The sequence below is a fragment of the Oncorhynchus nerka genome, linkage group LG7, assembly GCF_034236695.1.
Source record: "Oncorhynchus nerka isolate Pitt River linkage group LG7, Oner_Uvic_2.0, whole genome shotgun sequence".
In the NCBI taxonomy this organism is placed as follows: domain Eukaryota; kingdom Metazoa; phylum Chordata; class Actinopteri; order Salmoniformes; family Salmonidae; genus Oncorhynchus; species Oncorhynchus nerka.
Genome location: NC_088402.1, coordinates 32945785 through 32968799, shown reverse-complemented (window position 1 = coordinate 32968799; position 23015 = coordinate 32945785). Strand labels below are relative to the sequence as shown.

Sequence of the window (23015 nt, the reverse complement as noted above, 5' to 3'; positions counted from 1 at the left end):
ATTGTACCATAAAATATGTCTCCACACACCTAGGCATAGGCTTTTGATGGATTCAAGACAAGGTCGTTTTCATTGAACTCAGATTCTCAGTTTGTCTGTGTCAAAGTAGCCTGTCATTTCAATCATTTGTGAGGTATTATGGTGCTTTCAAGACAACTGGGAACTTGGACAAAAAAAGAGGTTGAATGACGTCATGACGTCAGTGATCTTCAGGTCAGAAAGTCGGAGTTCTGGAACGAGGTCAGAGTTCCCTACTTGGAATTCTAAGTTGGATGACCGTCCAAAACAAATCTTCCCAGTCAGAGCTTGTTTTTTCCCGATTTCCCAGTTGTCTTGAATGCGTCATAAAAAAAAAATGATTATGCCAGAGTCTCCAGTCATGTGAAATGATGTAGAATTGCAAGAAATGTGTTAATAAAAGGCCCAAAATTCCCCGGACCTCCACACATTATTTTCTCATGTGTGCAACTTCTGTAAGTGCCTCTACACTACTGCTCTATGCCCCTACGCAAATGTGATGATATGCATGCGTTGCTTTATTTCAAAGGTAATTTTTCTCATGCTTTCCAGGCTATTTTCTTGCCTGCCGAAATACTATCTTGGGACTGCAAGGCCTGGCACACCTCTGGATAATTTTGGTACTGCAAGATAGAAAATGTTCTAATGTTTAAGAAAATAAATATAATAATATAATATAATATGATACAAATATCACACAATAACACAAAAACATAATAGAAAGTTAAGTTTGTTAACAAGCATTAAATAGGAAATACAAATTTAAATCTTTGCATAAAAATATATAAAATTACAATAAATCAATAAATAACATAAACAGATTGGAAATCTGCAACAGCTCGACTGAATATTTCGTCCACTTTTTATGGAAAGTTTTCCAGGTGATACCGTCGCCTGGACCTCAAGCCTAACCTCGTCCTGATAGGCAGCGCAGACATAATCCTCCAATTATGGGATGGTTTTCATACAGGACTGGTGGAACCATCATGGGCAGCAGTCACAGCCAATCTGAAATTTATGATGAAAAATTGTCATATATTTAAAACATTAAATACATTTTCTTGAATTACAATTATTTCATTATCAGGCAAAGGGGATAATACTACCTCTAGAAATATTACTGCTTATACAAATTCATACTCGTAAAAATATGCCTTTAGAAGTGAACAAGCAATTACCCAGTTAGTGTCTTCCTCATTATTATCCTCATCCCCACAGAAGTGGCACAGTTGGCTCAAGTCATCCAGCAAAACATAATGTCAAGTAGTCTATACATCTTTACATGTATTTTTCTGAGCAAACAGGGAACAGGGAATAAGGGAATAGTATAGGTTTCTTGTAACCAAATGTTTAAATGCATGTGTTTTAGTGGCCATCTAGTCAGAAGTTGGATCAAAGATCACCTTGAAAGATCCATATAAATGTTGCTTTTTAAATCTACAATTATATAAAATTAGAAATTGAACATACCAGTGTTTTGGAGGAGAGTAACTGCTATATCTTCTCTCATGAAGTTAACATCTTTGTCCGTATTTGAAAAGACAATCGACTCCTCCTTCAGAACACATTCAGCAAACTGGGGAAATAATGTGATGGGCATTTCAGTTTCCCCAACAAAACGATGTTACACATTATAATCGCAACGATACAACGACACAGCTATAATATCATTTGACAGTTCTGTTTTGCCTTTTAGTCAGTATACTTTCAGTAGGTTAATTGTGCATTACTTGTACTCTCATACTTACTGTCAAGGCAAAAACCCCACAAGAAGTAACATCTTGTTGGCATGGGTGAGGAAGGGAACCACACGCCCATCTGGAGATATTACACCCCTTCTCTCTCAGGAACGATCTGAACATATATGTTAATACAAGTACAGCCTTTTGAAACACTTTATTGATTACAATATAGAGATTACTAACAGTATAGCATGTCAAAGACTTTATTATTCCATTGTAAAAAAAATATTAAAGACAACAGGCCCAAGATAGAAGAGGGGGAGAATTTCAGCAGGCAAGAGAATAGCCTTGCCCGAAATCCCCCCCCCCCCCCTTTCTAATTTACTTAACTTTGTGGCTACAGTCAAATAATTTCTGTGGCACACACTACTGGTCAACATGAGCTACCAAAATGATTCAGAAGTGTGCCAGGCCTTGCAGTCCCAAGATAGAAGGGGGGGGGGGATTTTGGTATGCAAGCTAAATAAACATTTCAGAACAACTACTAGTCAAATAATGGGAGAGATGGCGAATTTTGGCAAAGAGATTTATTTATAGACTAATACACTTGAAACAAATAACCAAACCGAAAAATGCAGACATTACTAGTGCCTCCCCGAGATCAAACCGACATGAAAAATAAAATGAAACGCAGCCTAACGTGAACAGATATCTCAACTAGCAAGCAAGTCGCAGCAATGAAGAATTGAGTGCATGCGAGTTCAAGCATGTTGCAGCGATGAAGAATTGAGTACGTACGAGTTCACACAAAGTGGGGGGGGGGATAATTCTGGCAGGGGGGAGCTTTTCAGCACAACACCGGTACCTTAGAGCTCCCCAGGTCACCTTCTCACACTCAGTTTTTCTTCCGGCACCTCCCGATTTACAAATGAAGCACTGCTTAAATCGGCTTGAAAATATATGGCAAGGCTTGAAAATGGCTATTTAGCAATGACCAATAACAAACTTGAAGATTTTTTTGTAAGAATAATGGACAAATATTGTACAATCCATGTTTGCAAAGCTCTTAGAGACACCCTGAAAGGTAATACTAACTTGTATTTACTTAGGGGGTTGAATACTTATTTATTTAAAAGTAATACACATTTTCTTCCACAGTCAAGGGGTATGAATATTTTCTGAAGGCACTATACAACTCACAGCATAAAAACACATCTGGTAAAATTCATCCCATATTAAAGAACAACATGATCCCTTTGGTGATGAGGAGCAGCGCAGTGTGTGTGTGTGTGTGTGTGTGTGTGTGTGAGCTACACGCTTCCTGCTGACACCGTAAAGAGAAGACAGGTGTTAAATTGTAGCTGACAACAGTCTAATGCTCCTGAATGCGGTATAATGTGTATATCTACAAGTTACATACAATACAAACATACAGTGCATTTGGATTCGAACCCCTTGACTTTTTCCACATTTTGTTACGTTACACCCTTATTCTAAAATTGATTAAATATTTTATTTTCCACATCAATCTACACATAATACCCCATAATGACAAAGTGAGAAAAGTTTTTTAGAAATTTTTGCAAATATATAAAAAATATAGAAACAGAAATACTTAATTTACATACAGTAAGTAGTCAGACCCTTTGCTATGAGACTCGAAATTGAGCTTAGTTGCGTCTTGTTTCCATTGATCATCCTAGAGATGTTTCTACAACTTGATTGGAGTCCACCTGTGGTAAAATCTATTGATTGAACATGATTTGGAAAGGCACACACCTGGCTATATAAGGTCCCACAGTTGACAGTGCATGTCAGAGAAATATCCAAGCCGTGAAGTCGAAGGAATTGTCCATAGAGCTCCGAGACAGGATTGTGTCGATGCACCGATCTGGGGAAGGGTACCAAAAAATGTCAGCTGCATTGAAGGTCCCCAAGAACACAGTGGCCTCCATCACTCTTAAATGGAAGAAGTTTGGAACCACCAAGACTCTTCGTAGAGCGGATGCTCTGCCAAACTGAGCAATCTGGGGAGAAGGGCCTTGGTCAGGTAGGTGAACAAGAACCCAATGGTCACTCTAACAGAGCTCCAGAGTTCCTCTGTGGAGATGGAAGGACCTTCCAGAAGGACAACCATCTCTTCAGCGCTCCACCAATCAGGTCTTCATGGCAGAGTGGCCAGATGGAAGCAACTCCTCAGTAAATGGCACGTGACAGCCTAAAGAAACCAAGATTGAACTCTTTGGCCTGAATGCCAAGCGTCACGTCTGGAGGAAACCTGGCACCGTCCCTACGGTGATGCATGGTGGTGGCAGCATCATCCTGTGGGGATTTTTTTTCGGCGGCAGGGACTGAGAGACTAGTCGGGATCGAGAGAAAGATGAACGGAGCAAAGTCCAAAGAGGTCCTTGATGAAAACCTGCTCCAGAGTGCTCAGAATTTTTGGGGCGAAGGTTCACCTTCCAACAGGACAATTTACATTTACATTTAAGTCATTTAGCAGACGCTCTTATCCAGAGCGACTTACAAATTGGTGCTTTCACCTTATGACAATGACCCTAAGAACACAGCCAAGGCTTCGGGACAAGTCTCTGAATGTCCTTGAGTGACCCAGCCAGAGCCCGGACTTGAACCCGATCAAACATTTCTGGAGAGACCTGAAAATAGAGACCTGTGTAGCGACACTCCCCATCCAACCTGACAGAGCTTGAGAGGATCTGCAGAGAAGAATGGGAGAAACTCCCCAAATACAGGTGTGCCAAGCTTGTAGCATCATACCCAAGAAGACTCCGCTGTAATCGCTGCTAAAGGTGCTTCAACAAAATACTGAGTATTTTTAATACATTTGAAAATAATGTCATTATAGGGTATTGGGCACACTTCCTTACACGGTACACCAAAAACAGATTTCAAATGTAGACATTTCTGCTAAGAAACAGATGGCTGTGCTATAATGACTATGAGAAAAACTTGTTCATACAGATGTAGGATCTTAATTTGAGCCAGTTTGCTACAGCAGGAAAATAATCCTGCAGCAACAATACATTGAATTATTATGTGGATTATAATTCATAGACATTTTTCTTAAGGGAAAATCAAGTCTGAAAATAATAACTTCATAGGTCTTTTTTAAACCTCAAATGCACGGCACATTTGACATTTCCTGCAACAGGATGATCAACTTAAGATCCTTCATCTGTACTGTATAATTTAACAATGACATGTACTTTATTTGTGTGTAAATATAGGTTAAAAACAGCATATGAATACCATTTGAAATGACAATGATGATGATGGTTGTATAATGTCTAACTCACATAGAGATGCTATGGCGGTGTGAAACTCCAAACCTTCCCTTTGTGTTTCAGCAGCATCCCTCTGTATCTGTTCCTCTGATCCACCGGGTATATTGTAGAGCACAGTAAAGCATCTGTGATACTGTTGTTGAAACATGCAGTGCCAGAGCCTCTGTTAGTCTCTATGGCCTCTGAGGGCAGCCCTTATCTTTTAACAACACGCATCTCATGCTCTCCTCTGGCATACAAATGAAAGACTCACTTAGGAGCTGTCTCTTTCCTCCCTCTGTCTCTCTCTCTCTGCTCTATTTGTTTTTTCCCGTCTGCTCTGTCACTCTCTCTCTCTGTTCTCTTTGCCCTCTCTTTCTTTCTCTCTCTTCTCTCTCCTCTCTCTCTCTCTCTCTCTCTCTCTCTCTCTCTTCCTCTCTCTTCTGCTCCCTTTCTCTTTCTCGTCTGTCTGCTCCCCTCTCTCCATCCATCCCTTTCTGACATGCTAATCCTGTTTAAACTTGGAAATGTAGCCATATTGTATAAGTGCTGTGTGTGTGTGTGTGTGTGTGTGTGTGTGTGTGTGTGTGTGTGTGTGTCCTGATTTATCCCTCCAAACCATTTCATTCATACTGCTAGTTACTGAGCTGTGCTATCAGTGCTTTGCGAGAGGCGAAACAAAGGCATTACCTATCGCAGTCAAGTTTCTGATTGAAAAGTTGTTAGAATTTCCCAAAGGCTCATCTTTCTAAAGAAAAGTCTAGCTAACATAATAAAAGCAATTGAAAGATTGGCGTCGACATACGTGGCAGCTCTGCTGCTAGCTCCTAAGCAACTTATGCTTATACTGTATTTTAGGCAGTGCCACTCCGACATTGCTCGTCCTAACATTTATATATGAATTCATTCCATTATTTTACTGTTAGATTTGTGTGCGTTGTTGTGAATTGTTAGATACTGCTGTACTGTTGGAGCTAGGAACACAAGCATTTCACTACACCCGCAATAACATCTGCTAAATATATGCGTGTGATCAATACTATTAGATTTGATTTGAAAATATGTTGTTAACCTGCAAACATGCTTAGTAAAAAAAATATGTTGTTAACCTGCAAACATGCTTTGTAAAAAAAAATATGTTGTTAACCTGCAAACATGCTTTGTAAAAAAAAATATGTTGTTAACCTGCAAACATGCTTAGTAAAAAAAAATATGTGGTTAACCTGCAAAAATGCTTAGTAAAAAAAAATATGTTGTTAACCTGCAAACATGCTTAGTAAAAAAAAATATGTTGTTAACCTGCAAACATAATTAGTAAAAAAAATATGTTGTTAACCTGCAAACATGCTTAGTAAAAAAAAATATGTTGTTAACCTGCAAACATAATTAGTAAAACAGTCATGTTCTGGGTTATGTTTTCCCTAACTCACTTAGAGTGGAGCTGGTAAGTTAAACGACAATAACATGACATTGTTAGGCTCTAATGTGGATTTAAAGTGGCACTGAACATCACACAGTAATAACACTGAAATGAGGAAAGGCAGCACCCTGATCAAGTCAACAGCGAAGGGTCTGAGAGAGGAATTACATCTCCATTACATGGTAAGGGACAGTAGCCTTCAAATACATTTATGGTTGACAATCTATCCTTTGCTCTGAGTGCTTCCATTTGACTTCTTCCATGGTTATGTTAAAGAGAAGATAATGGCTTTTTTATCCCTGTGGGGAAATCTTGTTTGCAGCACAGTGCATATACACTGAGTTTAAAAAACGTTAAGAACACCTTCCTAATATTGAGATGAGTTTTCCTTCAGAACAATTCGTCGAGGCATGGACTCTACAAGATGTGGAAAGGGTTCCATAGGGATGCTGGCCCATGTTGACTCAAATGCTTCCGAAGGTTGTGTCAAGTTGACTGTATGTCCTTTGGTTGGTGGACAGTTCAAATCAAATCAAATCAAATGTATTTATATAGCCCTTCGTACATCAGCTGATATCTCAAAGTGCTGTACAGAAACCCAGCCTAAAACCCCAGACAGCAAGCAATGCAGGTGTAGAAGCACGGTGGCTAGGAAAAACTCCCTAGAAAGGCCAAAACCTAGGAAGAAACCTAGAGAGGAACCAGGCTATGTGGGGTGGCCAGTCCTCTTCTGGCTGTGCCGGGTGGAGATTATAACAGAACATGGCCAAGATGTTCAAATGTTCATAAATGACCAGCATGGTCGAATAATAATAAGGCAGAACAGTTGAAACTGGAGCAGCAGCACGGCCAGGTGGACTGGGGACAGCAAGGAGTCATCATGTCAGGTAGTCCTGGGGCATGGTCCTAGGGCTCAGGTCCTCCGAGAGAGAGAAAGAAAGAGAGAAGGAGAGAATTAGAGAACGCACACTTAGATTCACACAGGACACCGAATAGGGCAGGAGAAGTACTCCAGATATAACAAACTGACCCTAGCCCCCGACACATAAACTACTGCAGCATAAATTCTGGAGGCTGAGACAGGAGAGGTCAGGAGACACTGTGGCCCCATCCGAGGACACCCCCGGACAGGGCCAAACAGGAAGGATATAACCCCACCCACTTTGCCAAAGCACAGCCCCCACACCACTAGAGGGATAACTTCAACCACCAACTTACCATCCTGAGACAAGGCTGAGTATAGCCCACAAAGATCTCCGCCATGGCACAACCCAAGGGGGGGCGCCAACCCAGACAGGATGACCACATCAGTGAATCAACCCACTCAGGTGACGCACCCCTTCCAGGGACGGCATGAGAGAGCCCCAGTAAGCCAGTGACTCAGCCCCTGTAATAGGGTTAGAGGCAGAGAATCCCAGTGGAAAGAGGGGAACCGGCCAGGCAGAGACAGCCTTGATACACATGGGAAACTGTTGAGCATGAAAACCAAGCAGCGTTTCAGTTCTTGACACAAACCGGTGCACCTGGCACCTACTACCACACCCAGTTCAAAGGCACTTAAATCTTTTGTCTTGCCCATTCGCCCTCTGAATGGCACACACACACAATTCATGTCTCAATTGTCACAAGGCTTGAAAATACTTCTTTAACCCGTCTTCTCCCCTTCATCGACACTGATTGAAGTGGATTTAACAAGTGACATCAATAAGGGATCATAACTTACACCTATACAGTAGTCACCTGGTCAGTCTATGTCATGGAAAGAGCAGGTGTTCTTCATGTTTAATACACTCAGTGTATAAAAACACATCGTCAAGCGTAGACTTATACTGACAATAACCGCAGGTAGAAAAGGTGCTACGCGTGACAGATGATCAATGATTCATCTGTACACCATATACATCATAAACATAAACACACTCAGTCAAGTACAATGTCACCTGTACCAGCCTGCTGGTTTTTAACATTCAGAAGCCACTGAGACAAAATATTGCCTGGCTCTATTATTTTTGTGCCCTGGTGCCCTATAATGTCGCACGCGAGGTGTAGCTCACACTCCTGGTAAAGAGGCTGTCTGGGGTCCATCAGTGACCTCCTGACCGGTCTGCTTGATCCCCTGCACCTTCCTTGCAGAGCTAACTATGTTTTTGTTGTATATTTATCTGAGAGACATGCTACGTTTTATGGAGAAGCCAGAGCGTGTCTTTGTAGTACAGCCTTCTGTTCTATAGAACGATATTGTCTCATTACACTCATAACCAGCTATTAGATTATAACCAAGGCCATTATACTATCAACTACATGGGGTCAGGACATATGATTAGTCTTGTAATGCTGAGAGGATGTCTTTAAAAATGGATCTATGCAACAGAGTAGAACATGAGAAATCACCAGCATTGACCTTATTATTGTGTCTGACAGAGAAAGTGATGATTCCATAATGTTATTCATTATGTGAATATACTGCAAATGCTAGTCATTAATTAAGCATGTTGCACAGTATTTGTTTTCTCAATGTTGTTACAGCTGACTAATCAAACAATATATGGACAATAACTTTTCTGTGTCGTTCATCATGCAGGCATATATTTCAGATACAAATAATAGTTGTATAGATTTGTGAACTGGATTAGTGAATCCAATTGCTGTGGAGATTTCCAACTGTTTTATTATTTATTGACAACTTGAAAATGAGTTATATTTCTGGGTTGACTGTCTCCTCTGCTAGACCCCAAAAAATATATTTTCTCTCCTCCGATCTAGGATCATCTCCCTCTGGCTTTTCATACTCAACTGAGCCTAATTTATTTGATAAGTGAGGCTCACTATGCATACTTGATCAGCCACAGATACATGGTTTTACTTTTTACTATTTTGATGAGATTTTTCTACAATTTAATATTAATAGACGTGCCATCAGAAAGTATTCACACCCCATGGCTATTCCCACATTTAGTTGTGTTACAGCGTGAATTTAAAATGGATTAAATAGAGATATTTTGTCTAGGGCCTACACACAATAATGTAAAAGTGGAATGATGTTTTTTTGACATTTCTACAAATGAATAAAAAATGAAAGCTGAAATGTCTTAACTCAGTAAGTATTCATCCCCTTTGTTATGGCAAGCCTAAATAAGTGCAGGAGTAACCGTTTGATGAACAAGTCATATAATAAGTTGCCTGGACTCACTCTGTGTGCAATAATAGTGTTTAACATAATTTATGAATGTCTACCTCATCTCTGTACCCCACACATACAATTATCTGTAAGGTCCCTCAGTCGAACAGTGAATTTCAAACACAGGTGCAACCACAAAGATCAGGGAGGTTTTCCAATGCCTCACAAAGAAGGGCACCCATTGGTAGATGGAAAAAAAAAACAGACATTGAATATCCGTTTGAGAATAGTAAAGTAATTAATTACACTTTGGATGATGTATCAATACACCCAGTCACTGCAAAGATAAAGGCGTCCTTCCTAGCTCAGTTGCCAGAGAGGAAGGAAACCGCTCAGGATTTTCACAATGAAGCCAACACAGTTACAGAGTTTAATGGCTGTGATAGGAGAAAACTGAGGATGGATCAACAACAAAACATCGTAGTTACACCACAATATTAACCTGATTGACAAAGTGTAAATAAGGAAGCCTGTATAGAATAAATATATTCCAAAACATGCATCCTGTTGGCAACAAGGTATTAAAGTAATACTGCAAAAATGTGGTAAAGCAATTCACTTTTTGCCCTGAGTACAAACAGTGCGTTGACATTTGAAGAGTACGTCAGCTAGCAAAGCATTGTTGTCCTTTTATAACAGGTGACGATCAGCAGAAATAAGGGAGTACTAACTAACTCTCATAGACGTAGATGTGAGTTTCTCTTTCAAACAATCCCCTGGCCTTGTACACAGCAAATAGCTAACATTCGCCAAAGCAAACTAGCTACTGATAGTGCAACCCTAATAACAATACAGATGAAGATGAAAAATGATCAGGTCTACTGTACATCTTACTGTAGAAATGATTGTTGAAAACTAGTCTAGGTTGGAACTGTTGCTGTTAAAATACAATTGTTATTCAGAACTGGAATAAACTGATTGGAGCAAGATGCTTTTTGAGGCAAACACATAACACGTCAAAAAAATATCTCTAAGCAATTGTATTAGTTTACAATTATATACAGTAATTTCCCATTTTTTTCATACAATATAGCTCAGCATTTTAATGAATTATACAAATTTAATAAAATTAAAATAAACAATAAATATTTGTCTCTCTGAAATGAAACCATCAAGTGACAGATTTTGTATTTTTTTGTTGTCATTGAACAACCTCATGCCACGATTAGATAATGAAAAAAACAATATCTTTCATAATTTCTTTAAACAATAAAATATAATTTACAAACATTTCTAAAAATGGATTTATAGCATTTTGGAATGAAACTCTTCAAATATGATTCATATGATATATTATATACAGTGCCAGACAAAAGTTTGGACACAGCTACTCATTCAAGGGTTTTTCTTTATTTGTACTATTTGACTATTTATGCCAAGAGTGTGCAAAGCTGTCATCAAGACAAAGGGTGGCTACTTTGAAGAATCACAAATATAAAATAGATTTAGATTTGTTTAACACTTTTTTTGGTTACTACATGATTCCATATGTGTTATTTCATAGTTGTGTTGTCTTCACTATTATTCTACAATGTAGAAAATAGTTTAAAAAATAAAGAAAACCCCTTTTAATGAGTAGACACTGTATGTCCAAACTTTTGACTGGTACTACACGTATTTAGCATATTTGCATGACAGCCAAACATTGTATCATGACCTTACAGTCCATAATACATAATCCACCAACAAAGCGAAATGACAGCTGAAAGTTGATGATCAGATTTACACACCAATGTTGTTACTGTGGTGATTAGAAAACCAGAGGCCAGGGAACTCTATTTGTAACAGTGTGCCTGCCAATTAGCACCCTATATAGTGCACTACTTTGGAAGGAATAGGGCGCCACTTGGGATGCATAGAGATTTACACAACCACAGCACCAGCCCAACTTTGATTAACTTCATTTTCCCCCGTCATACACAGTTAGTTCGTTAGCTTCCTCAGGATTAAAGATAAAAGAGTGGATCCAAATGGTGGCGTCTGGCAGAAGCATGTTTCTAATCAGGCATTAGAGGCCTTCATAATAACACGGAGATGAGTATGTTGTCTCTCTCTCTCACTGTAATTCTCACAGTTTGTGCATGCAAATCACCCAGATGGAATTAGTGGTGGAGTGTTGGGGGTGAGGGGGATGAGAGATGTGTCACGAGGGGTCGACATCTTTGTGGAACATAATTCCCATTTATCCTAAATTAGGACGGGTGCGGCTCTGCGCCCCTTTGATGTTCCACTAGGCAGGGGGTTAGGGGACTGGGGGGGTGGGGAAGAGGGGGAGGAGTGGGGAGGAGAGGGGATATTGCTGGAGCTCAGGCAGATGTTTCAAGCTCCTCTTCAGAGATGGTGATGAAATGGACTCGGGGCATGAGGAGATACATCTGGCTGTTGCACACACACACACACACACACACACACACACACACACACACACACACACACACACACACACACACACACACACACACACACACACACAGTACCAGTCAAAATTTGTTTAACACTTTTTTTGGTAACTATGTGTTATTTTATAGTTTGTTTGTCTTCACTATTATTCTACAATGTAGAAAATAGTTAAAATAAAGAAAAGCCCTGGAATGAGTACCTGCGTCTAAACTTTAGACCGGTACTGAATGTGGCGCAATGGTACACAATCTATTCTTCTAATATACTCCCAATCGAGAAATAATGTGTGCATTTAAGATCAGTAAATATTTTCGAGGTCAGAGGAGTTGGAAGACAGTAGACATGTGTGAGATGGTGTCTTCAGATACACGACAGTTAACGTATGCATAAAATAAACATTTACACATTGAAATCGTTAGATTTTCTGAATGCATTTTGGAGCATCTGTGCTGATCTTTAAGTGATTACAGCAGCATCCAATTGTCGCGGATGATCAGTTGGGGAACAAGTCACATTTAGGGATCAGAAGAATTGCTTTTGACGCACTTCCAGGAATTAACAGAGGTACAATAAAGGAATTAGCCGAGGTGTAAAAAAAAAAGGGTTGCTGAATAGTATAGTTCTAAAGGAGACAACTATAGATAGAAACAAACTATGTTATGACCAACTGACATGGATGGACTTAGTGACCTGGACTGACCAATCCCATGGCAGAGCGCAGAAAAAAAAACGTTGTGGTGATGTTTCTAAGTGTTCTTTATGTATTTTATCCTCTCTTTCTATCTCCAGGAATATGATGATGGATACGGGACAGCTTACGATGACCAGGGTTATGACTCCTACGACAACAGTTACAGCAATCAAGGACAGAAGTAAGAGTTCATTTCCTGTTTCACACGTGTCCTTATCCTCACCCCTGTTTTAGCGAGACAATACTGTAGTGTCTGTTATTGGTGTTTATTACTTAAATAGGGGGGAAACGGATGCTTGAGTGGGCAAATCAAGTGGACCCTATTAGGATTTTGTCTGAATCAAAAATACATGAAGGTTGTCCGAGATTGTCGGCAGGATGTTGCATCAATGCTTTACATCAGATTAGCATGTTAGCATGCTATTTCTCCATTAGCAGCATGTGAACAAGAGGACTTTGTGAATCTCCCCGAACCCGGTAACCGGAGGTCCGACCCGATCTGTGTGAAAATATGTGAAATACCAACCGGATCTGAAATTATATTTGAAGAGTTAGTTCCTAAACAACAGAAACACACATTTCCATTTTATTATCTTACATTATTGTCATGGTCCCATTTCCTCAAACCAAATGTGTCACTATAATTTTGTGACAAAACGACATATTCACTTCATGAATACCAGCCACTGTGCACTTCAGGTGAAATAAGCTATAGGCCTACTTGTTATGGGAGAGGAGGAGGACACAGTGGATAATGATAGCCTAGGCTGTATAAAGTGCAAGAAATATATAAACAGGGAAATTGTCTGTAATCGCCTCATTTATGCACATTGTGGATACAGGGGGGAAAAGGTAGCCCATAATATCAAGATCTGAGCTACTTAATTTAATTGTTTAATTGATTCAATTTAATTGTTTATTCAGGCTTTTTTTCATTTGTTAGGCTTATTTTTATATTTAAAATAACAGTTTGTTAATTAATGTTGAATGTGTGATATAAGAAAGGTGACCCATTCATGCTCTAGTTTCCTGGCTTTCATTCAAAAATAATTACTACTACTGCAGAGTTGCCAACACATTCTTCTGGTCGTCTTTAGAAAATAGCATTTTTAACCATTTAATCTGCTCATGCAGTGTGTGAATGTGTGTTTGCATTAGACTGATAGCCATAGGCTTATCTGCAGAAAATGATGTAGCCGAATGTTGAAAGGCTGCCGATGTATACATTGTGTAAGGCATGGATAGGTATAAGAAATATCAGGACAACTTCACTCTTCACAGAGTGGCATGGATGACTTTTCTATCAAACCGGCATCCAAACCAATCTCAGGCTGTGTAGGCTAATTCTGTAGGCTTGAATGAAATCTGCATTTCATTTAGAAAACAAAATATTAGGCTATTATAATTAGATAGACCTGTGTTATAGAAATAGCCTACTAAAATGTGTCTAACACTGTCTAACACACAGCACTCTCTGACTACTTAGCGTCCTAAAATCACCATATAAAAATCCTCTATACTCAAAAACGTGGTCAACAGAAACAAAATTAACCTACACCTACATATCCCAATTGTTGGAAATGACATGGGAATGCAAATGGGAGACTCCATCCTTTCCTAGTTTATTCAAAATGTATTTTTAATTCGAAGCTTTTTGGTCAAGCTTGCTATAGCCTACCTTTAGTCTAAATCAATGTTTATCAAAACAGTTAAGTAAGCTAGATTGTAATTTGATTTGATTTTTAAAATTTGATTTTACTAGACAAGTCAGTTAAGAACACATTCTTATTTTCAATGACGGCCTAGGAACAGTGGTCCAGGGGCAGAATGACAGATTTGTACCTTGTCAGCTCGGAGATTCAGTAAAATAATTTGTTACTCTCAGGCTGGCATGCGATGATCATCACAAAAAAATCCTCCTACTCAAATATTTAGTCAACAGAAATAAGGAAAACATTTCTGAAAACCTGCTAATGTTCTCCATCTAACTATAGGGATGTAATTATGAAAATACTAAGCTGTAGACCACAGATAAATTATTTTAGATACAACGAAAATGCACGTTAAAGTTCAGCAGACAAGTATGTCGATAATGCTCCATTTTGGGCAATCAAGCAAAATCTTTTTTCTTTCAGATCCATTGGGTCAGATACAGACCTGACCCAATTTGAATCCGATTCTCTCTCAACTCTGACATGTTTTGGGACGGGTCTGGTCCACCTCGGATCCAAATCGGATCAAGTAAAAACAGTATATATTTTTTAACGTCTGGAGCCTGTCAGGGTCGGGTAGGAATTTCACATATCCAATTCGGATCGGATCTCAATTTCGGGACCCGAGAAGACCTTTAATGTGAACCATGTCAGATTAGCATGTTAGCACGCTAGTTATTCATTAGCCTGTGTAGCGAGAGTGAGACATACAGGTGTGAATGGTGACAGTAGCTGGTTAACAATCAGAAACATGAAATGGACTCGGGGCATGAGGGAGACACACACACACACACACACACACACACACACACACACACACACACACACACAGAGCTGCGTGGAGCAGTGGTGCATCCACTTTTCTCCTATGTTCACAATTGAGAAATAATGTCATTTCTGTACAGTAAATATTTTCGGTTTTCGAATCGTTTGAAAGACCGTAGAAATATCTATGTGTGGGGTGGTGTCTTCAGATCCATTACTGTTTCCTTATGCATAAAATAAAAATTTCTGCATGAAATAGTTAGATTTGTAAGGACAGACTAATACATAAATGTGTGTTGGAGCATCTGTGCTATCTTTAATTGATTACAGCAGCATCCAGCTGTCGGTAATGATCGGTTGGGGGAAAAGTCACATTTAGGGATCAGAAGAATTGCTTTTGACATACGTTCAAAAATGAGCGGCGATACAACAATATTTCATAGAAAAAAACTGGTTCATGAATATTTGAGTTCTGAAGGAGAAAGAGACAGTTCTGAATTATAAATAGATAAACATCCACTACGTCATGAGGAACTGAAATGGAATGACCTCTAATAGATTGAACTCTAATGGAACATACGGAGGGGCGATCAGAGAGGCCAGGCATGCACAGGGCATGTCTTAGTGCCAACATAGAAGACAGCGTTTGGGGGCTCAGACTGAAATTGAGGGCAAACAAACTACTGTATCTTCTCATTCTGATGTCCTGTCAAAAGCATTTTAACCATAATGCCATAGCTTGACTAATACTAGTGGATCCCTTGCGCTAATATTTTTTTAGCCTATTTTCCATGTCAGCCATTGTTGCCTCATGAAGCCTAAATGGCTGTTTGGTTGTTTGGCTCTAGACAACAGCAACAGAAGACCCTCCAGCTGTTTGGTGTCCTATAGCTCTATGCAATAGAAACCATCGGTTGGAACCGGTTCAGGGAACAGAACCAACATTTTTTGAAGAACAGAATCAGAACCGGGAAAAAAAGTGATCTACACTGTTCCGAAACAGAACCGTTATTTTACTTTTTTATTTTTTATTATTATATTATTTTACATACCGAGTATTTTTTTTTTACTCCCACAAAAATGTAACAACGTGCTTATGCAAAGCCACTCAGAAACTTATTCCAGTGTCTGCCTGCCAGCTGAAAATCTTTGCTAGTATGTGTGCATGTGTAGGCTAACTGCCCCTTCCCCTCCGAACCTTAGGCTACCTACTGATGCTTCAAGCGTGATACAGAAATTAAGAAGAGGTATTTTTTATTAGAGAAGAATGGATTACATTTTTCAATGCTAGTTAGATACTATAAATATAATTTTTCCCATTGGATTTATTAACTACTGTCACGCCCTGACCTTAGTTATCTTTGTTTTATTTATTATGTTGGTTAGGTCAGGGTGTGACGAGGGTGATATATGTGTTTTGTCCTGTCTAGGGTTTTTGTATGTTTATGTTTTTTCCAGTCTAGGTGTTTTTACGTCTATGGTTGCCTAGATTGCTTCTCAATCAGAGGCAGCTGTTTATCGTTGTCTCTGATTGGGGACCATATTTAGGTAGCCATATGCCTGGGATAGTTTGTGGGTTATTGTCTATGTATAGTTGCCTGTTTCATCACTCGTGTTATACAGCGTCACGTCCGGTTTGGTTAGTTTGTTTCAGTGTTCTTCCTTTAATAAAGAGGAATGTATTCTCATCACGCTGTGCCTTGGTCTCTTCGTTACAACGAATGTGACAACTACAAAAAGATAAAACGTCTTTTTATTTTAGTTCTGGTGACGCTCTGCACACACAAGCTTGTTAGCTAGTTAGCTAGCTCTGGTGCAACGTTGAGCCAACCCTCTGAAGTTCAAAGACATTAAAATCGCCTCTTCTCCGTACAAATAATTCTGTGGGCCTAATTAAGGTAATAAGATGCCCAGTGCTTCAATGTCAAGCCTTCTCCTTCTCCCTCTCTCGATCTCTCCCAACCGGAATCATTTCTGTCATATCTCTCACCCTACACTTGCCTGTCCAATACATGTAAACATCCATAGCTTGCTCCATAGCAAGCTGTTCTATCTGATTGGTGACATAATCTAATGTTTCGCTAAATGTACCAAAAAAATAATTTAAAGAGGAACAGAAAGGAACAATATAAACCGTTAGTTTTTTGGGGTTGAAACGGTTCAGAACTTTATTTTGCTGGTCGTAACAGTAGAAGGGAACAAAACAAATATTGGTTCTGTTCAGAACGAAACACTTGGGAAATAATTTAGGTTCCCACCCCTGATAGAAAAAGAAGACCCTACAACTAAATGTACAGAATTGATTTTCTCATATCAAGGGAGCGATCGTGATTACTTTCACCATGTCACTTAAGGTCAAAGGACACTCTTTTATCGGTCCTGCATCTGGGATGCATCCCAATTGGCACCATATTCCACATATAGCGCACTACTTTTGACTCTCTTTGGTCAAAAGTAGCACACTAAATTTAGAATTGGGCACCATTTGGGACGCATCCCTACTGCTGTCACACCATCTTCCCACCTCTCCTCTATTCTGTATTTTCTGCGTGCATGGGCAGTTTCAAAGAGGGCCTGATTGTTGCTGCACTTAAGATGTCAAAAATTGCATTAGAGGCAGCTATGTGTGGTGGGGGGGAAAGAAAAATAACATATTAGACTGTCCCCTGCTTTGTGAGGAGGCATGGTTGATGTTTTCTTTTGTGTCGGTGTCAGGATATATGTCGCCCAGGCCAGGCGGCATCCATCTCTCACACACTCTCTGTTAGGGCCAAAGTATCTGCTTCTCTCTCTCCCCCTTTCTCTTTCTCACCCCTCTATGCAGTTCCTCAGAGACTGAGGGGTACATATTAAAGCCTGCCTGCCTCTTAGAACCCTGGTGTCTATTTGCAGCCATTTGTTTTAAAAGGAGCCTGGTGAATAATCACAGAGGCTTAAGGCAGAAGGAAAAATGGAGTCCATCATGTAGAGGCTGGGTGGATTATGTGTGTGTGTATGTTCTGCCCAGAGGCCTGATGCTAGACTCAAAGAGATTCTGAGATCTATTTTCTGGCTAGAGATGGGTGTGAGTCCCAAATGGCACCATATTCCTTTTATAGTGCACTACATTTGACCAGGGTCCATAGGGATCTTGTCAAAAGTAGTGCATTACAAAAGTAGTACACTATATGGAATAGGGTGCCGTTTTAGATGCACCCATGGGCTGACTAATGGGCCTCCATACTTTACATCATCTTCCTCCTGAGGCACACTATTCTGTTTATTTACATATTTTTGTTGACTTATTTTTTTATACGTCTCAGAACTGGCTCGAAAGTATTTATTTTTATTTTGAGCTTTGATTGTTTATCATGTACACAATACAAGCAAAGATCTCTTGCAATTTCTTAGAACACTGCAACCAGTCTGCTCTATATACACTCAGGATGACTATTGACTCTCAGTGGGTATTTATGAATATGTACAGTACAGTACCCTCCTTGCTTTCTGAACACACTAGTCATCTTTTTAGTTCCTCATAAACCAATGCATTATTATTTTTCATAAAAAGTCAACCCTATTTCATAGGACAGTTGATTATGAAGAGATATTGTTAACCAGACGAGACCCTTTGATTTCTTCTTTCATCGGCAGAGTAAAAGCATCATAGACGCTAGCAGCCCTTAACAATGCATGGGGATGATACCCTGTAGCATAGCGCAAAGATATCAAGGTACTGTATACATGGAGTACACCAAACATTAAGAACACCTTCCTAATATTGAGATGCACCCCCTCCCCCGTTTGTCCCCAGAACCACCACAATTGTGGAAAAACCAACTGTAGCAGCGTTGCAGTTCTTGACACAAACCGGTGCGCCTGGCACCTACTACCGTACCCCGTTCAAAGGCACCTAAATATTTTGTCTTGCCCATTCACCCTCTGAATGGCACACATACACAATCCCTGTCTCAATTGTCTGAAGGCTTAAAAATACTTCTTTAACCTGACTCCTCCCCTTCATCTACACTGATTGAGGTGGATTTAACAAGTGCCATCAATAAGGGATCATAGCTTTCATCTGGATTCACCTGGTCAATCTATGTCATGGAAAGAGCAGGTGCTCCTAATGTTTTGTACACTCACATAGTTATCTTACTACATCTAACAGCAGGCAATTAAATTGAAAGGACATCTGAACATGAACCATTTTCGCACTTTCGACTTGTTTTCTAAAGCATTCATTTCCCACACTACAGAGCCAGCGTGTACAGTTCAACCAACACTGCAGTGCATAGTGCATACGGTACAGCACATTTCCTTTTTAAGGTCATACAATTTAGATCTGTTGATGAACAAAAGGTGCAGCCCTGTTTTAGCCCGGAGCCCAAACTCAGCCTGAGCAGGTCAGAGCGGTAGCAGGGCTGGAGCAGGGAAGGGCCCAGGGGAGTGTTAGACTGGATCCGTGGACAAGACGTCTCCCTAACAATGTCTCACAGAGCCTGAGGAGCTCACAGCACAGCCACCATGTTAGATCCCTGGCTGGGTGGCAGGAAGGCAGGCAGGCAGGACTTCACTAGCTGCAGGATAACAAGCAGAGATTTTTACGACCATTGGTTTCTCCAGTGTCTCCAGTATGATATCAGCCCTATGCCTGGTGGGAAACTGGGCAGCCATTCTGGAGAGTTTGTTTTGGGAATTTGTGACATGTACAGTATGTCTATTATACAGTAGAGATGATTGAGATGGACATATTATTCCTACTAAATACAAGACATGCAACCTGTTTTCAAATCGTTATTGCTGATAATAGCCTAAACATAAAAAATAAAAAAACATATTTAGTCAACATGAATGTAGTAGATTCACGTTCAAAGGAAAAAATTAACAGTTCACAACCTTGAAACATGAGACTGTTACCGGTTATTCTCAACTTGGAGACATTTGCATATTTCAGAAGACAGGGAAAGCCTTCGGGAACATTTTGGAACGCCAGATCAGCATGACATCCATGGCAGCTTCAGGTTCAGCACAAGAGCAGTCAATCTGTATGAGCGCCATCATAGCCTCTTTCTACAGCATTTAATACACTAACCCAAATCAAATGATCAAATCAAGCTTTATTTATGCAGCACATTTCAGACATGGAATGGAAACGCAATAATAAAAAACGATGAAAATAAAAGCTGAAATATTTACTGCACAACAAACATAAGATAGAAAATAAAATAATGACAAAATGGAATGACTTAAAAGCACCCTAAGGAAAAGCTAAGCTTAAAAATATGCGTTTTAAGACCACTTTTAAATATGTCCACAGTTTTGGCCCTCCCTCAGGTTCCCTGGCAGGCTATTCCAAAGGCTGATGGCATAATAACTAAAGGCTGTCTCTCCATGCCTCTTGGTCCTAGGCTTTGGGATAGTTAAAAGGCCAGGGCCAGAGGTCCTGAGGGACCTACTGTGTACATAACTTAAAATCATGTCTGATATGGGTGCACAATCGTTGATCGACCCAACACAACCTAACTATTAAAACACTGGCAAAGGGCTAAGTCTCTGGAGAGTTAACTGAAGGTAGGTAGGTAGGTAGGTAGGTAGGTAGGTAGGTAGGTAGGTAGGTAGGTAGGTAGGTAGGTAGGTAGGTAGGTAGGTAGGTAGGTAGGTGGTGGGTATTATTAAGCAGGTGGAAGGTCAGATAAATAGAGAGACTGGAGGAGAATCACTTTCATTGATAGGAAGTGATCTCCCTGTAGGTAAATGAGGAGAATCACTTTCATTGTGTTAGTGATAGGAGGTGATCTCCCTGTAGGTAAATGAGGAGAATCACTTTCATTGTGTTAGTGATAGGAGGTGATCACCCTGTAGGTAAATGAGGATAATCACTTTCATTGTTTAGTGATAGGAGGTGATCTCCCTGTATGTAAATGAGGAGAATCACTTTCATTGTGTTAGTGATAGGAGGTGATCTCCCTGTAGGTAAATGAGGAGAATCACTTTCATTGTGTTAGTGATAGGAGGTGATCTCCTGTAGGTAAATGAGGAGAATCACTTTCATTGTGTTAGTGATAGGAGGTGATCTCCCTGTAGGTAAATGAGGAGAATCACTTTCATTGTGTTAGTGATAGGAGGTGATCTCCCTGTAGGTAAATGAGGAGAATCACTTTCATTGTGTTAGTGATAGGAGGTGATCTCCCTGTAGGTAAATGAGGAGAATCACTTTCATTGTGTTAGTGATAGGAGGTGATCTCCCTGTAGGTAAATGAGGAGAATGACAGGTGTTGCTCTGTATTGCGACTGCTGGACGCTGGGTGAGGTCATCCAGAGGATGGACACTCACACAGGTCGGTTTGGATCAGAGTGTTATTTCATTCCTGACACCTATAAGACTACAGGGGCCTCTCGCATCTTCCCTTTCCCGTCCCTTTCGCCTGAATACCGACCCTGGGCCGTCAGGCTGCTCCCAGAGGGCCGTGGTTACAGGGAGGAGGGCCGCGGTTACAGGAGTAGCTGTGACAGTGTTTTAAAGGGCAGACACATCCCCTAGGAACAGCTGTAAAACTCAATTCAAGAGACAAGCGTGGAGGTAAGAGGTAGCACAGAGCACAGGGGACTTGTAGAGATAAAAGCAAAGGGGAGAGCCATGCTGAGGTAAGAGAGTACAGAGGAGAGAACAGTAATGGATGTCCGAATGGCAAGTCTTGGTGGGTCGTCCACCAACAGTATGTGAACAGAAGTACCAATGTAGACCACTAAAGGTGTGGATCAGTTGTTTTTTATTTTTATTTCACCATTATTTCACCAGGTAGGCCAGTTACACATGGGATAAACAAACGTGCAGTCAATAACACAACAGAAAAATCTATATACACTGTGTGCAAATGTAGTAAGATTAGCGAGGTAAGGCAATAAATAGGCCGTAGTGGCGAAGTAATTACAATTTAGCATTGACACTGGAATTATATATGTGCAGATGATGATGTGCAAATAGAGATACTGGGGTGCAAAAGAGCAAAAAAACAAAACAATATGGGGATGAGGTAGTTGGGTGGGCTATTTACAGCTGATACTTATTGTTAATGAGGGAGATATAAGTCTCCAGCGTCAGAGACTTTTGCAATTCATTCCAGTCATTGGCAGCAGAGAACTGGAAAGAAAGGCGGCCAAAGGAGGTGTTGGCTTTGGGGATGACCAGTGAAATATACCTGCTGGAGTGCGTGCTATGGGCGGGTGTTGCTATGGTGACCAATGAGCTGAGATAAGGCGGGGCTTTAACTAGCAAAGACTTATAGATGACCTGGAGCGAGTGGGTTTGGTGACGGATATCTAGCGAGGGCCAGCCAGCGAGAGCGTACAGGTCGTAGTAGTGGGGCTTTAGGGGCTTTAGTGACAAATGGCACTGTGATAGACTACATCCTATTTGCTGTAAATGCCAAAGTCAAGGATTGGTAGGATAGTCAGTTTTACGAGGGTATGTTTGGCAGCATGAGTGAAGGAGTCTTTGTTGCGAAATAGGAAGCCGATTCTAGATTTAATTTTGGATTGGAGATGCTTAATGTGATTCTGGAAGGAGAGTTTACAGTCTAACCAGACACCTAGGTAATGGTAGTTGTCCACATATTCTATGTCAGAACCATCCAGAGTAGTGATGCTAGTCGGGCAGGTGGGTGCGGACAGCGATCGTTGAAGAGCATGCATTTAATTATACTAGCATTTAAGAGCAGTTGGAGGCCACGGAAGGAGTGTTGAGGAGTGTAGAATCACCAGCAGCAAGAACGACATCATTGATGTATACAGAGATAAGAGCCGGCCCAACAATTGAATGCTGTGGCACCCCCATAGACACAGCCAGAGGTCCGGTCAATAGGCCCTCCGATTTGACACACTGA

At 40.3% G+C, this 23015-nt stretch overlaps 1 protein-coding gene across 2 annotated transcripts in view; it reads left to right on the top strand.

The window, feature by feature from the left end:
• The window catches only part of LOC115131479 (KH domain-containing, RNA-binding, signal transduction-associated protein 3-like), a 177773-nt gene that overhangs the window by 140999 nt on the left and 13759 nt on the right, over positions 1-23015 (top strand). For both annotated transcript variants that reach the window (XM_029663234.2, XM_029663233.2), the window contains exon 7: positions 12772-12854. In XM_029663234.2, coding sequence (XP_029519094.1) covers positions 12772-12854 — 83 coding nt within the window. The remainder of the gene's footprint in view (positions 1-12771; positions 12855-23015) is intronic.